Source organism: Electrophorus electricus, chromosome 20, assembly GCF_013358815.1.
Source record: "Electrophorus electricus isolate fEleEle1 chromosome 20, fEleEle1.pri, whole genome shotgun sequence".
NCBI lineage: Eukaryota > Metazoa > Chordata > Actinopteri > Gymnotiformes > Gymnotidae > Electrophorus > Electrophorus electricus.
Genome location: NC_049554.1, coordinates 15103338 through 15120837, shown reverse-complemented (window position 1 = coordinate 15120837; position 17500 = coordinate 15103338). Strand labels below are relative to the sequence as shown.

General features: G+C 49.7%; 1 protein-coding gene across 1 annotated transcript in view; it reads right to left on the bottom strand.

Annotated features, from left to right (window-relative positions):
• The window catches only part of LOC113592378 (calmodulin-binding transcription activator 1-like), a 225766-nt gene that overhangs the window by 108508 nt on the left and 99758 nt on the right, over positions 1-17500 (bottom strand). Inside the window, exon 4 of the mRNA XM_035520342.1 lies at positions 8659-8726. Coding sequence (XP_035376235.1) covers positions 8659-8726 — 68 coding nt within the window. The remainder of the gene's footprint in view (positions 1-8658; positions 8727-17500) is intronic.

Here is a 17500-nt window from a genome sequence, read left to right as displayed (position 1 = left end):
ATATTCACTCTGACGATGGTCATGTATATTTCGCGTTTGACCGATTATTGTGTGTCCATAGGTTCTTAGGTCATCCAGGACCATGGACAGCACCCAAACACTGTCCCCAGTGTGGACAGCTTAATGTTCAGGCAAAGGGATATGAGAGTTATAATAATTCAATAAATAATTCAATAACGCTTTCAAATGAGTCAGATGAGCTGGCATTCATGCAAACAATTCAACCAATGAAATTAGATATTATCTAGATATTGCGTTCTCAAAAATGCACACCTACCACCCACTTTATTCAAAAGCTCTCAGTGCACTCATCAGTCTACGTTTCTAACGCACCCAACAAGTGCTGCTAAAGTGGGCTGCGATCGTATATGTAATTAGTGTTGAAATTACAGGACAACAAGGAGAAAAATGACTTCATATACATTAAGGGTCATTCTGAACATTTGCATATTCATGAGCATTCATGAATGTGCCTGTCAGCTACCAACGGGACAAGAGCCATTAGACTAAGGTCAAAACACAAGCAGGAAGAACAGCAGACATGCCTACAGAATGACAGACACAGAACGACTGACACCTACAGAACATTTATGGCATTTAGCTGACACTTTTATCCTAAGCTACTTACAATTATGACTGAGAACAACTTGAGCAATTGAGGGTTAAGGGTATTGCTCAGGGGCCAACAGTGGTAACTTGACAGTGGTGGGACTTGAACTGGTAACCTTCTGATTACAAGTCCAGTACCTTCACCACTGACCACAGAATGACACATAATGCCACAGAATGAAAGACACAGAAGGACATAACAACAGACACGCCTATAGCACAACGGACACAAAAAGACTGACCTGCCTACAGAATGACATATAACGACAGACACATAACGACAGACACAGAAGGACAGACACAGAAGGACAGACAGGCTGTGTGATTTCTCCTGCCTCCTCACTCCATCGCACTGGGATTCCATCAGCTGCTGCCTGATGTCTGCCACTGAAATCACTGTTTAAGGGTTAAACTTTTATGACAGCCGAGCAATTACTGAAAAGTCTATTTGAATCATAAATTTTTCAGGGGGATTTCTGGCTGACCTTGGATCAGATGCCAGAGTCCTAATATATTCATTACTGCTCAGTGTAGCATGACATTGTTTTCACACATAAGTAGTTTTACTTTTAATGTTTGTCAGGATAATTTGTGAATGGCACATTATGTCTCGTCTGTGTCTTTAAGGCTCTTAACAGGTGAAATTACCTTAAATATTCCTGTCTGTTTAACATTCGTGCTATTTTGATTTGTGGAGAAAACAGAATTGGAATGTCTGCTGCCTACAGAGGTCTCCCACCACGCTAATTAATTATGGTTAAGCTCTGAAAGGAGGGTCATTGTAGAATCTTCATTAAGAGTTATGAATATTAATTTTCCAATTTAAATTATCGTCAAACTACGTCTTTCACTTTTAAACAGGCACAAAAAGGTGCATAATTTATCATTTAGCAGATTTAGACATATTAATACAGTCATGAAAAATTAATTTAAGATTAAGCCCAAATTCTTCATCATTACTGGTTAGAACATTTTCTTAGCAAATGTTTAAATTACGAATATATAAAAAGTGACAGCAAAAACAGATATTCCAATTCACACTGCCCCCCCAAAACCACCCCAGCCCCACACTGCCCCCCTAAACCACCCCAGCCCCACACTGCCCCCCCAAACCACCCCAGCCCCACACTGCCAAACCCATAATACAAAATGAGTTTTTTCACAGATTCTTACACCAGACTGTGGTGTTGCTCTCTGTAGTGTAGCTGTCTGTAGTGTAGCTGTCTGTGGTGTTGCTGTCTGTAGTGTAGCTGTCTGTGGTGTTGCTGTCTGTGGTGTTGCTGTCTGTGGTGTAGCTGTCTGTAGTGTTGCTGTCTGTGGTGTAGTTGTCTGTGGTGTAGCTGTCTGTGGTGTTGCTGTCTGTGGTGTAGCTGTCTGTGGTGTAGCTTTCTGTGGTGTAGCTGTCTGTGGTGTAGCTGTCTGTGGTGTAGCTGTCTGGAGATCCCTGAGTGGGTCCAAATACCTCCAAAGGAGAAACACTGAACACACTACAGAATGCTGTGCCACACAGGGTTTACGCTAACATATCACACTATACACACCTTTCAATGTTTTTTTAAATGGGAACTGAGTGAGTGAATGATGCCAGTGTTAGATCAAAGACTGGAGGTCACTGACGGAGTGTGTGCGAGCCCCTCATGGTCTGGAGGTCACTGACAGAGTGTGTGCGAGCCCCTCATGGTCTGGAGGTCACTGACGGAGTGTGTGCGAGCCCCTCATGGTCTGGAGGTCACTGACAGAGTGTGTGCGAGCCCCTCATGGTCTGGAGGTCACTGACAGAGTGTGTGCGAGCCCCTCATGGTCTGGAGGTCACTAACGGAGTGTGTGCGAGCTCCTCATGGTCTGGAGGTCACTGACAGAGTGTGTGCGAGCCCCTCTGGCTCTCACACTCAGGCTGCAGTGTGTTCTGCTCTGCAGGGGCACTGCCATGTAATTGAATGAAGTCTTTAGCATCACAGAGAGGCAGCAGTCTGCTCTGACCTGTAAGGTTCCACTCCTCCAGCTTCTGACGCATGCCTGATTGAGTCACACACACACACACACACACACACACACACACACACACACACACACACAGCCTTCCAAACATCGATTAATCTGTTTACTCACTCAAATTACCTCTCCGACTGTATTTCACAACTCCCTGCTTGGACAGTCTCACAGGTTGTGCCAAAACGATAAAGAGAGAAAAAAATGTTTTGGGCAAACGTGTGACCCTGTGTGCTCAGTGCAGTGCAGTCCGGATGGAACAGCCATCTGTCTGCACTCTGGTCAGGGTCTGAGCTGCAGACACTGCACTGGTTTGCAGAGGATGGAGAGACATAGGGATACACACCAGCCGGCACACACACTAACCAGCCGGCCTGTTTGTATTCTATGGTTACTCATGGCACCAGATTGTGGTAGAACAAAGGAAACCTGGGTCATTCTGGAATGCCAGCATTTACGTGGTCATTCCGGAATACCAGGACTGATGTGGGGATGATGACACATTGTCTCATGTCTAAATGCATGTGTCATTCTTACGCTGTTAATCGTTATGTGTGGTTTCCCATTAGGAATTATGTGGCCATAATTGAATTTAGTGACACTTCATGACACTGAGGGTATGATGAATCACACACACACACACACACACACACACACACTCTGCTACAGTCATCATCCACACACACACACACACACACACACACACACACACACTTACACACACACACTTCTACAGTCATCATCCACACACACACACACACACACACACACACACACACACACACACACACACACACACACACACACTCACACACACACACACACACACACACACACACACAGCCTTCCAAACATCGATTAATCTGTTTACTCACTCAAATTACCTCTCCGACTGTATTTCACAACTCCCTGCTTGGACAGTCTCACAGGCTGTGCCAAAACGTCAAAGAGAGAAAAAAATGTTTTGGGCAAACGTGTAACCCTGTGTGCTCAGTCATCATCCACACACACACACACACACACACACACACACACACACACACTCACACACACACAAACACACACACACACACACACACTCACACACACACACACTCTTCTACAGTCATCATCCACAAACACACACCCACGCACACACACACACAAGAAATGTTTGTTCTCTGGTGATTGTTTATTTCCAGGAGGACTATCACGCTATTGTTAATGAAACCTTGGATGAGTCTTTTGTTATTGTGGTGTGTTTAATAAATGTCTAAAGAAATATTCATATGGGAGAAAGGAAGTCAATCACAAAGAGTGTGTGTGTGTGTGTGAGGGAGAGCGAGAGAGAGAGAGAGAGAGAGAGAGAGAGAGTGAGAGAGAGAGAGAGCGAGAGAGAGAGAGAGAGAGTGAGTGTGTGTGTGTGTGTGTGTGTGTGTGTGTGTGTGTGTGTGTGTGTGTGTGTGTGTGCATGTGTTGGGGGGTTTGTAACTGTAAGGTTGCTGGTTAAAGCCCCACCACTGCCAAGTTGCCACTGTTGGACCCCTCAGCAAGACCCTTAACCCTCAAGTACTCAAGTTGTACTTACATAATTGCAAGTCGCTTTGGATAAAAGTGTTGTAAATGTGTGGGTGTGTGGCTCTCTTGCACATTCAGATCTTGAGAATAAATGACTCTAAATGCTTCCTCTAACCAAGGCCAGTCCAGGCAGCTGGCCTGACCTCTCCGGCGTCTCTGCTTACCAGTTTCATCTTGTCCAGGCACAGAAGGTCTGAATTCCTGCATGGGACCAATTTTAAAGGTGCCCATGAACTTGCCCACAAATGATTGAGGGACAACAGAGAAGTTGTGTTGAGGTGTGGAGGGGACGAGGGCGTGTGACGAGGGGACGAGGGGGGGAGAAGAGAAAGAGAGAGGGGAGCAACATATGGGGGGACAGGAGGACGGGACAAGACTGACGGGACAGGAGGACAGGACAAGACTGATGGGACAAGACTGACGGGACAGGAGGATGGGACAAGACTGACGGGACAGGAGGACGGGACAAGACTGTTGGGACAAGACTAACGGGACAAGACTGACGGGACAGGAGGACGGGACAAGACTGATGGGACAAGACTGACGGGACAAGAGGATGGGACAAGACTGACGGGACAGGAGGACGGGACAAGACTGACGGAACAAGAGGATGGGACAAGACTGACGGGACAAGACTGACGGGACAAGAGGATGGGACAAGACTGACGGGACGAGACTGACGGGACAGGAGGATGGGACAAGACTGATGGGACAAGATTGATGGGACAAGACTGATGGGACAAGAGGACGGGACAGGAGGACGGGACAAGAGGACGGGACAATACTGATGGGACAGGAGGACGGGACAAGACTGACGGGACAAGAGGACGGGACAAGACTGACGGGACAAGACTGACGGGACAGGAGGATGGGACAAGACTGACGGGACAAGACTGACAGGACAGGAGGATGGGACAAGACTGACGGGACAGGAGGATGGGACAAGACTGATGGGACAGGAGGACAGGACAAGACTGATGGGACAAGACTGACAGGACAGGAGGACAGGACAAGACTGATGGGACAAGACTGACGGGACAGGAGGATGGGACAAGACTGATGGAACAGGAGGACGGGACAAGACTGACGGGACAAGACTAATGGGACAAGACTAACGGGACAAGAGGATGGGACAAGACTGACGGGACAGGAGGAAGGGACAAGACTGACGGGACAAGACTAATGGGACAAGACTAACGGGACAAGAGGATGGGACAAGACTGACGGGACAGGAGGACGGGACAAGACTGATGGGACAGGAGGACGGGACAAGACTGACGGGACAAGACTGATGGGACAGGAGGATGGGACAAGACTGATGGGACAGGAGGACGGGAGAAGACTGACGGGACAGGAGGACGGGACAAGACTGATGGGACAAGACTGATGGGACAGGAGGATGGGAGAAGACTGACGGGACAGGAGGACGGGACAAGACTGATGGGACAAGACTGATGGGACAGGAGGACAGCCTTGCGTGGGTATTCCTTACCTGCCAGTGTTGGGGAACTATAGGGCATTTAATGGGGCTGAGAGCCACAGGCCGTGCTAGTGCGGGGGTGGTGTTGATGGAGCGAGAGCTCTAATTGGCTGTGAGGAGGGACCCTTAGCCAACGTGTGGCACTTTGCCTGAAGTTCCAGCTCCTTCAGTGGTACATGCGCAGAGGAGGTAGTGCCAAGATTCACATCAAACCAGCAAAAACACACACACACACACACACACACACACACACACACACACACACACAGACACGTAGAGTGAAGAGCATGCCAGCACAGATGCTGGGATGGAGATGTGCGTGTAAATATAAAACATGTACGTGCGTGTAAATATAACTCATGTATGTGTGTGTGCGTGTAAATATAAAACATGTATGTGCATGTAAATATAAATCATGTATGTGCGTGTAAATATAACTCATGTATGTGTGTGTGCGTGTAAATATAAAATATGTTTGTGCAGGTAAATATAAATCATGTATGTGCATGTAAATATAAATCATATATGTGTGTGTGCATGTAAATATAAATCATGCATGTACATGTGCATATAAATATAAATCATGTATGTATGTATAAATATAAAACATGTATGTACATGTAAATGTAAAACGTATATGTGTATGTGCATGTAAATGTGTATCTGTGTAATCTGTATATTCTGGGATTAGTGGCCAAGCTTTTGAAATGAATGTCAGTATTACACACACCGACTTGTTAGACCCTAAAACAATGTACTGAATAATAACCTAGAGATGACATTCAGAACGTAGCCAGAGACAAGACAGCATGTGGGAATGAGACAATACATGTGGAACACAAATGCTGGGGCAGGTGTGTAAAAACACCCTCCACCCACATCACACACGTGAAACATGAGTTCTGGGGCAGGTGTGCCTTACCATAACCCTAACCCTCTAACCCTTAACCCTCACCCTAACCCTAACCCTCACCCTCTAACCCTTAACCCTCACCCTAACCATAACCCTCTAACCCTAACCCTCTAACCCTTAACCCTCACCCTAACCCTAACCCTCACCCTCTAACCCTTAACCCTCACCCTAACCATAACCCTCTAACCCTTAACCCTCACCCTAACCCTCACCCTCACCCTCATCCTAACCATAACCCTCTAACCCTCACCCTCTAACCCTTAACCCTCACCCTAACCATAACCCTCTAACCCTTAACCCTCACCCTAACCATAACCCTCTAACCCTCTAACCCTTAACCCTCACCCTAACCCTAACCCTCTAACTCTTAACCCTCACCCTCTAACCCTGACCCTAACCCTTAACCCTCACCCTAACCCTCACCCTAACCCTCACCCTCTAACCCTCACCCTAACCCTCACCCTCTAACCCTCACCCTAACCCTCACTCTCTAACCCTCACCCTAACCCTCACCCTAACCCTCACCCTAACCCTCACCCTCTAACCCTCACCCTAACCCTCACTCTCTAACCCTGACCCTAACCCTTAACCCTCACCCTAACCCTCACCCTAACCCTCACCCTCTAACCCTAACCCTCTAACCCTTAACCCTCACCCTAACCATAACCCTCTAACCCTAACCCTCTAACCATAACCCTCACCCTAACCCTTAACCCTCACCCTAACCCTCACCCTCTAACCCTAACCCTCTAACCCTTAACCCTCACCCTAACCATAACCCTCTAACCCTAACCCTCTAACCATAACCCTCACCCTAACCCTTAACCCTCACCCTAACCCTCACCCTCTAACCCTCACCCTACCCCTCACCCTCTAACCCTCACCCTAACCCTCTAACCCTTAACCCTGACTCTAACCCTCACCCTAACCCTGAGCCTAACCCCTAACCCTCACCCTCTAACCCTGACCCTAACCCTCACCCTAACCCTGACCCTGACCCTAACCCTCTAACCCTGACCCTAACCCTCACCCTCTAACCCTGACCCTAACCCTCACCCTAACCCTGACCCTCACCCTCTAAGTCTCACTCTAACCCTCTAACCCTTAATGCCTAACCCTCACCCTAACCCTCACCCTCTAACCCTGACCCTAACCCTTAACCCTCACCCTAACCCTCACCCTCTAACCCTCACCCTACCCCTCACCCTCTAACCCTGACCCTAACCCTTGACCCTCACCCTCTAACCCTAACCCTAACCCTTAACTCTCACCCTAACCCTAACCCTCTAACCCCTAACCCTGACCCTAACCTCTAACCCTGACCCTAACCCTCTAACCCTAACCCTGACCCTCACCCTCTAACCCTGACCCTAACCCTAACCCTCTAACCCTAACCCTGACCCTCACCCTCTAACCCTGACCCTAACCCTGACCCTAACCCAGGTCCAGCTATAGCTCAGAGCCTCTAAATCTCAGCACAGTTGGAGGGAGGGCCTGTGTGTGTCTGGTGGAGTACGAGTGTGAACCATCAGCATCTGATCGTCACGGTGAGCGCACTTGTCCTCTTCTCTCCGCCAGACAGCAGACAACTGACCCCCCCACAGACACGCGTCCCCTCTGCCATGCTGCTGTTTGTCCTTCTCAGTTAACAGCCGAACTTCTTCACTGCTAATTCTTAATACAGTTTCCAGACATACACAAACTCTGCCAGTGTCTGATTCTACATTGTCTGATTCTCTACAGCTCTAGGGCTTTTTGGACATATTTAAATCTCCATTATTGGATGATAACCTTTCAGTTTTAAACATTCCAACGTTATATTTTAATTTTAATGGACCTCATTTCATTCCAAAGGACTGCGAAAGGCTCCAACGTCTCAAACAGAATCTCCCAGCATCTCTCAGCATCTCACTACAGTCGTGCCATGCTCATTATCGCCACGGCAACACACATTCTTGAGTGAAGGGAAGACACAACAGGCAGTGCAGAAATGGTCAGCTGATCAAAGAAGATCTGTTTCACTACTCAGTATGGCACTAACAGGGTATGTTCCTGTAACGGTCCACGCACGTGCACACACACACGCACTGGAAGGAGGCGACGGTCTTACCGGGTTTTGGGTGCGGTCGTGAGCCACTCCTCATGCTTCTCGAATGATATCAAGTAGGCAGCGATCTCCTGCAGACACACAGAAAACAAGCGTGTTTGAGCTTGTGGGTCTACGGCGTCCACACCTGCACTTCTCTGGGCCTGCTGATCACATGAAGAGCCCGCCACGCTCAGAGGAGCCCTTCAGACGGCAGAATCGCAGGGAGGGTGTGTTTAGGGCTGCCACAGGTCTCACGTTTAGCACACTAGCAAGGTGTAAGATCACAGACAGAACATGAGCGTGGACAGAAGCACGGACCAGAGTACAGACGTGCCAGCCCCATGGGGAGGGTTCATCTTGTTAGGTAGAGGGAGAACGAGAGAGAGGGAGAGAGAGAGAGAGAGAGAGAGAGACCTTTCAATTTGCTATTTTTGGTGCCAAAGTCTTACTGATATCTCTCTTGACGTGTTTTACGGTGCTGTAGGTTGTTCTGTACATCACCCTGTTTACCTCCCTTCACTCTGCAGTCTTTGTACAAACTGTTCTGGGCAAAACTTCCTGAAATGATACTGGTAAAAAAACAACGCAGTTTCTGCACAGCGCCACATATGAGGATGAGGAAGGGTGAGGAAGAGTGAAGTAGGGTGAGGAAGAGTGTGTGTCCAGGCTGGGCCTCGGTGCTGGCAGAGAGCTGTAGGTTTCACATGACCTGGTACCAACTGCTTGCTCAAGCAGAGCACACGCCTCTGCTGGAGGACACACCCCTGCTGGAGGACACACCCCTGCTGGAGGACATGCCCCTACTGGAGGACACTCCCCTACTGGAGGACTCGTCCCCCACTGGAGGACACACCCCTGCTGGAGGACACTCCCCTACTGGAGGACTCGTCCCCCACTAGAGGACACACCCCTGCTGGAGGACACTCCCCTACTGGAGGACACTCCCCTACTAGAGGACTCGTCCCCCGAGGGAGGACACGGCCCTGCTGGAGGCCACACCCTCTGCTCCCCCTGCTGGAAGGTGTTGCATCAGCAAGTAACTGAGGGATGAGAGAAGCACTTTAAAAATGCATGTCTGAATAGAAAAGGGTAGGAGTGAGAGAGAAAGAGTGAAAGAAATACAGAAAGAGAGAGAGAGAGAGAGAGAGAGGGAGAGAGAGAGAGAGAGAGAGAGAGAGAGAGAGAGAGAGTGAGATCTGTGTTGGACTATTCTGGTATGCTGGAGGTATTTTATCTAGTGGAGGTTTTAGGGATTGAGTTCATTGATCTAAAGATCAGTGGAGCTCTCAAAGACACACACACACTCACACTCACACACACACACACACACACAGCACTGAAAAAACGCAACATTTGAATTACAGAAGCACACGAGTCAGAAGAGAAAAACTCAACGGTCTCACGCTGAAGCTCACCGCTGTTCCCACTACCACAAAGTCGTCTGTAATTTGACAACATAAGACAATAACTTTAAAGAGACAGACAATGAAGAGACAATAAAGCAAACGTTGAATACCATGTACTGGGGGCTTTGGGGGCTGTGTGTTTGGGGTGTATGGGGAGCTGCGTGTTTGGGGTGTTTGAGGTGTTTGGGGACTGTGTGTTTGGGGTGTTTGGGAGCTGTGTGTTTGAGGTGTATGGGGAGCTGCATGTTTGGGGTGTTTGGGGGCTGTGTGTTTGGGGTGTTTGGGGGCTGTGTGTTTGGCGTGTTTGGGGGGCTGTGTGTTTGGCAGGTTTGGGGGCTGTGTGTTTAGGGTGTTTGGGGGCTGTGTGTTTGGGGTGTTTGGGGGCTGTGTGTTTGAGGTGTATGGGGAGCTGCGTGTTTGGGGTGTTTGGGGGCTGTGTGTTTGGCAGGTTTGGGGGCTGTGTGTTTTGTGGGGGGGGTCTGGTGAGGGGCTTTGTGTATGGGGATGGGGCTGTATGTTGGCAGGGGGGGGGGGTTTGATTGGAATTGGAATTGGCCTCTGCTGAAGTTGGAGGTGGAGCTCTTGGGGTCTCCACACCCCCCTCCAACACCACCCTCAAGCGACAGTGAGCACATGCTCCTCCTCGCTCCTCCTCTCCGTGTTCGGAGCTCTGAGCTGTAGTCGCTGCACAGATCACTTGACAAAGTAGTTTTGCATTGCAATGAAGATGAAGGCCTGCAAACTTCAGCTCTCTGTCAGAGGCCACGCCCCCCCGCCCCCGGGGGCCAGGCAGTGATCCTACCTCAGGCAAGCACGTCTCTCACCTGCAGTTAACCCGACAGGGTGGCTCCATCACCGCTCTGACTGCAGAAGAGACACTCACCCTGTGCTCTCGCCCTCTGCTGGAGTGCCTGAAGTGCAAAAACTCCTCAAAGTGTTCTTTAAACTACAGTGTGTGGGGGGGAGCGGAGCAGGCACCTGGGAGAGAGGTTTAGGGTTATGCCTCCAGAAGGCGTCTGTCTCCTTCTCTCGCACCTTTAATGCCAGTTGCTCGACTTCATGAAATGTAAATTGACCTGGTGAGGTGAGCAGCTCTTAGAGAACCCGTCTCGCCCAGGAAGGAGACGTCAGCACCTCAGCGGCAGGTGCCTTCTAAAGGCCGGCGCTGTTCCCGAGAGCACATGCGGGAGAAGGCACGGCCCTCCGCCATGCTGCCACATTCCGCCGGCTGAGTTCCTGGTCTGGAGCGCCGGCAGCTCTTTGAGGAACATCTCCGCTGATGTGATGAAGGGCATGTGGAAGCAGAGGTGAGCACAGCTTTGTATCCTTCATGTGAGTTAGCCTTGAGCTAAGAAATCGTCAGGGCAACAGAAAAGTGAGCTGCATATGCTGAATCCTGAGTCGGAGAATTTTCCTGAACGCGGTGAGAGCATCAACAACGCCGAGCGCTCCGAACACAGACGCCATGGTCCCTGCTGCCGTTTACTGGATAAGTGGCTTCTGCATTGCGTTTTGGGTTTCAAACACAAGCAGAAGTCTCTGTGCTGATCCGTTCCCTCAGGCAACACCGGAGGGAAAGCCGAACCCTAACCCTAACCTCCTCACTCTGCCGGAGGGTCAGGTGTGGCTGGAATGTGGCTGCGTTTCTTCCGATCGCTCCCGTTCCTGAAAATCTCCATTAGGCCTCTGACTCCTGCTGCATTTCAAAACGAGCACCAATTGTCCAAACCGCCAGGCCTGGTGACCCCTCAGATCCCAGTCATCTCCCGATTACACATCCCCACCCCGAGGAGAGGGCCCAGGGCCCGGGGTCTAAGGGAGGCCCTGACCCTTCTATAAACACCACATGACCAACATGACCACTCGAAGAAAGATTTCTAACCCCTCTCAGCCCCTGTTTCATCTGCGCTCACATCAAGGATACTGAGTGGCTGGGTTTCAAATATTTCCCAGTGTCCTCGAGTATGAGTGGTTGTGACGGTCAGTCTGATTAAAATGGAGGGTTGATCTTCACTCTCCACATTTACCAGGAAGGAGACGTAGTGGAGGGCGGAGGAGTCCCACCTCAATAATCAGAAACCAATTCACCATCTCATTCTTTTACATTTTCTCCGCCCACTCAGTCAAGGACAAATCACAGAATTACAGGAAGTAAATTGACACTTCACTTTAAAAAGAAGAAGAGGAAATTGGGTCATTAATCATATGTCTCACAGTCCCCACCCAGTACCAAACCTGTCCATGGATACACACACACACACACACACACACACACACAAACACACACATACACACACACACACACACAGATACACACAGACACCTACATACACACACACACACAAACACACACACACATACAGACACCTACACACACAAAAACACACACACACACACAGACACCTACACACACACACACACAAACACACACACACACACGTTTGTGTGCCCACTCTAACCTGTCTGTGTGCTCACTCTAACGTGTCTGTGTGCCCAGTCTATCCTGTCTGTGGGTGGGGATCGGGGGTTAAAAGGTCGAGTGTGGTGACCCTTTGGTCATCAAGACCCCTCCAGGCTGACCTTAGCTGACCTGAGAAGTGAATCATATGGAGTCTCTGTTTTAAACACAAACAGCGTGAACTAAAGGTTCCGTATGTGGGCGGTGTGAGGTCTCAGAGTTAGTATTTGTAAAGTGGACAACACCCCTCAAGCACCTCGAACACCTCGAACACCTCAAACAATTTGAACACCTCAAACATCTCTAAACACCTCGAACACATTCAAACAGCTCAAACACTTCAAACACCTCGAACACCTCAAACACACCAAACACCCAAAGCACTCCGAAAACGCTGAATACCTCAAACACTTTCAAACACATCAAACACCTCAAACACTGTAAACACCTCAAACACCTCGAACACATTCAAACACTTAAAACACCTTGAAAATGTCGAACACCTTGAACACATTCAAACACCCGCAGAGCTTCAACCAGCTGTGAACCTTGTCGACCTGCTCACGGGAAACGACCCTCGTCCTACGGCGCTCGAAAATGTCAAACGTGCATGTTTGGTGCACAGGCAACACAGGGCTGCATGTGCCTGGCGTGTCCTTGGCGTGTCCTTGGCGTGTGCTTGGCGTGTGCTTGGGGTGCGGCGGCTTCAGACTAGCAATGTCCAATTGGGCTTATTAATATTAATGAGGCGATGGGCTCCGGGTCGATCAGGAGGCGGAGTTGCAGCTCGGGTGGAGCAGGAGGCGGAGCTCAGCTTGGATGCTAGGCAGGCTTGTTCAAAGCTCTGCCCCTGTTCTCTTCATCTGGCTCCGCCCACCACCCCTCCGACACCAGGGCAGTAGCTCACATTCTCAGGGCTAAAGCCGTCGTCTGCAACCTGGGCGATACATCACGCAGGGCATGATTGGCGATCGATAGAGCATCCTAGAGGAGATACTGGACTCCTGTCTCCACGGCGACCCTGCGGGCCTGGAGCAGGCCCGTCCGGAGGAAAAGGCTGCTGTCATGGCACTTCCTCACAGTGCTTTGTTCTTTGTTGGTTCTTGACTGCTTTTGTTTCATTCTAATCATTTCTGTGACTTTTCTCTCTCTCTCTCTCTCTCTCTCTCTCTCTCTCTCTCTCTCTCTCTCTCTCTCTCATCCCTTTCACTACTCTGTCCGTGTGTTTTATGGGCTGTGTGCACTCCCAGTACTTATAAGGAAAATTTGTGATTGGTGAGGAGTGGAAGGGGAACACAGGGGAAGGTGTCGTAGGGGGAGGTGCCCTGGGGGGAGGTGTCGTAGGGGGAGGTGCCCTGGGGGGAGGTGTCGTAGGGGGAGGTGCCTGAGGGGAGGTGCCTAGGGGGAGGTGTCGTAGGGGGAGGTGCTTGGGGGGAGGTGTCGTAGGGGGAGGTGCCCTGGGGGGAGGTGCCGCTTACAAAGGTTGTTTGTCTCATGTCAAAGTGTCAAGGCTGCTGCCTTTCTCTGATAAAAATGGATCCTTTGATAGTGAGACAGACAGAGAGGGACAGACACAGACACAGAGACACAGAGGCTGGGAGAAACTGAGCCGAGGAGGACCAGGTATTAGTAAAAATATCCCCGTGATTGAGGATAATGGTCTTCTGTGTGTGTGACTGTGGTGGCTACAGTTTTCCATATGAGGTGAGATCAGGTGCTACCTGTCAGGTCTCCCATATTCGTGGGACGTAATGAAACGCTCCCTGTAGCAGAAATGTTCACACTGACTGCGTGTTTGATGACGGCCTGCTACATACTGTCTCCACTTTCATTCTCTTCTTTACATTTCTGTCACACTTGCTGATCAAAACTTTTACCACATCTAGTGAATCATGTTAAGAGGTAATTTGACAAATTAGTCAGAAGCTCTGGTTAAAAATCAAACCCCACAGACACAGACGTTGGATTCCCTCAAACCGCCTCGCTGTCTCTGCAATTTTGCCCTAATCGCACAGACCCTAAAAGTTTTTTTTAAATTTGTTTTGAACTTTTCCACTTGTTAAACCATCCCCCCACTGCGTGCCCCCCCGTGCACACTCATGCAGTAAATAGCTCCCACACCTCCCAGCGCGTGAGCGAGACTGATAGCGACTGCAGTTAATAGCTGCCTCGACGGATTAATTAAAAACACAAAAGCAAAACAGGAAGTGCACGGCGTTGGATAAAGGGGGTGTGAAGACCGCCAGGCTAAAGCGTGTGGGGCGGCAGTTATGGAGCTGAGCTCTCCAAAGTCAGCTCCATCACAGTGGTGCCTGAAACACTGCCCGACAGAACAAAGGAGAAGAGTGTGGTGATGTGGTGAGACACTGGACAGGGGCCGTGCAGGGGCCGCATCCCCGCAGGTGCATCTAGGAGCTCGGCCCTGGAGGAGGAACGGTGATGGAGCGCTCCGGAATCCAGAATGACGCATCCTCCATTCCCAACTCACCCGGGATCTGCTCCAGGAGCAGGGAGGACAGCTCGGCTGTGCCAGCAATGGCGGATTGACAGCACAATGGGATGTGAAGCTTCCGCACAGTGTCATGGCAAGGCTCGGAACTCCAGATCAGGGTGGCTTCTCAGGGCTTTTGTACTGGTGTGACACACACCCACACACTGTAAGTGAGCGTATATCTGCACCTGTGTGTGTGTGTGCGTGCGTTGTGGATAGGCTCATCCTCGGATACCCTCATCGTTGCAACCCCTGCCACGTTTCAGAGATCACACGGTAAGCGTTTGACTGTAAGATGCATCCAGCTCCCCATCGAGGCAGCCAGCCGCCCCCCAGCGGCTATATGGATCCGGCAAGGCTGAGTGTGTCATAGCCTCTCGAAATGCCCAACCGTCACACTTGACGCTTGCTGGGAGGGACGAGAGAGGGGTGAGGAGAGTGAGGAGTGAGGAGAGTGAGAGGTGTGAGGAAAAAAGATCAGAGTCTCCTGAAAGCAGTGGAGCATTCTAATGTCAGCTGACCCCAGGGAGCTCCATCCAGACACTGCAGACACAGGAGAGGGAGGTCAAATGCTGATCTGGATGACAGGGGGGACTACCACAGTGAGGAGCAGAGATAGGCCCTGCGACCCACTCACCAGTAGAACTCACGCACCAGACTGGGCTCCACTCCACCCTGCACGTCCTAATCCTCCAAACAGAACCTCCCTACCAGGTTACTACACATCTCTGGGTTATTTACGCTTTGCTTCTCGGGGAAGGAGGCTTTCAGTGAACACAAGACAACACAGTCCTGGTGAACATGACATATCACAGCCCTTGTGAACATGACACAACACAGTCCTGGTGAACATGACATATCACAGCCCTCGTGAACATGACACAACACAGTCCTGGTGAACATGACATATCACAGCCCTCGTGAACATGACACAACACAGTCCTGGTGAACATGACATATCACAGCCCTCGTGAACATGACACAACACAGTCCTGGTGAACATGACAGATCACAGCCCTCGTGAACATGACACAACACGGCCCTTGTCGGACACCCTCGGTGCACTCAGGATACCCTGAAACAAAGCCTGACCTCATCAACTTTATCTGCACTCTGGCTGCACACACAGAACAGTGCAGACATGCTTTCCAAGCCAGCCCACAGAGAATGACATACACACAGACTCCTGGACTACGCTGGTTAGACAGCAGCATACTGTGCTAAGCCATGTAGCAATATTAGCATTAGTTAGTTTTAGGAGCAGTATTGTTTATAATCTGGGACGTGCAGTAAGTCCAAGCAGAAGACAGAGTCACGTTTCCGCTGTGTCTCGGTAACGAGGCTGGCAAACACACACTTGAACTGCAGGTGTTAAGGTTGTAAACAAACCCTTTTGTCTGGAATTTGAAGAGCAGAAGAGTTTGGAGTGAGACGTGCGGAACGATGCGCTTCCATGTCCAGGGACACAGCGCCACACCAAACACGCTGCTGTGATATTATTAATACATCACGCAACTTCAGACACGCAGCCAAACTGGAAACAGGCCTTGAGCTCAGGTTACCTCCGCCATTTAGCAAAAGATCTGGAGAAATGCTTGTAAGAAAATCTGCAAATAAATAAATAAATAAATAAATAAGGTTTTGAGAGAAATTATGAATTTTGAAGTGAGCAGCAGTGAGTGTGCAAAGAGAGAGAGAGAGAGAGAGAGAGAGAGAGAGAGAGAGAGAGAGAGAGAGAGAGGGGCCTTGTATCACAGCTCAGCTGTGATCACACACACACACACACACACACACACACACACACACACACAGCTCACACCGTATTAGCAACATACACACAGACAACATTCAGTCAACACCACACACACACACATACACACTCACAGCTCACACCGTATTAACAACATACACACAGACAACATTCAGTCAACACACACACACACACACACACACACACTCACACACTCACAGCTCACACCTATTAACAACATACACACAGACAACATTCATTCAACACTATAACACCACACACACACACATACATAAACACACCCACAGCTCACACCGTATTAACAACATACACACAGACAACATTCAGTCAACACACACACACACACACACACACACACACACACACACACTCACACTACACACACACACACACACACACACACACACACACACACATACACACACAGCACCATAAATGTTTGAAGATCATATTGTACTGGACATGAATAAGTGATGTGTAGATAAATGCAGGTGTCATGTCCACATGACCCCAGTCATTAAACAGACGCCAGAGCGCGTGGTAATCCAGAGTCTCCTTCCAGTGGAGACAAAAGATGAAAAACGCTCTTTATCGCGTCCTCGCTCTGTGATTCCCCCGTCAGGGTAAAGTGTTTGCCGCGCTTGGAGACATCTCTCTCCTCAACAACATAGTCCCTCGCGCGCCCTTTCAGCAATTCTGACGCTTTTGCCGGTGGCGAATATTCAGCTTGTGTTTGG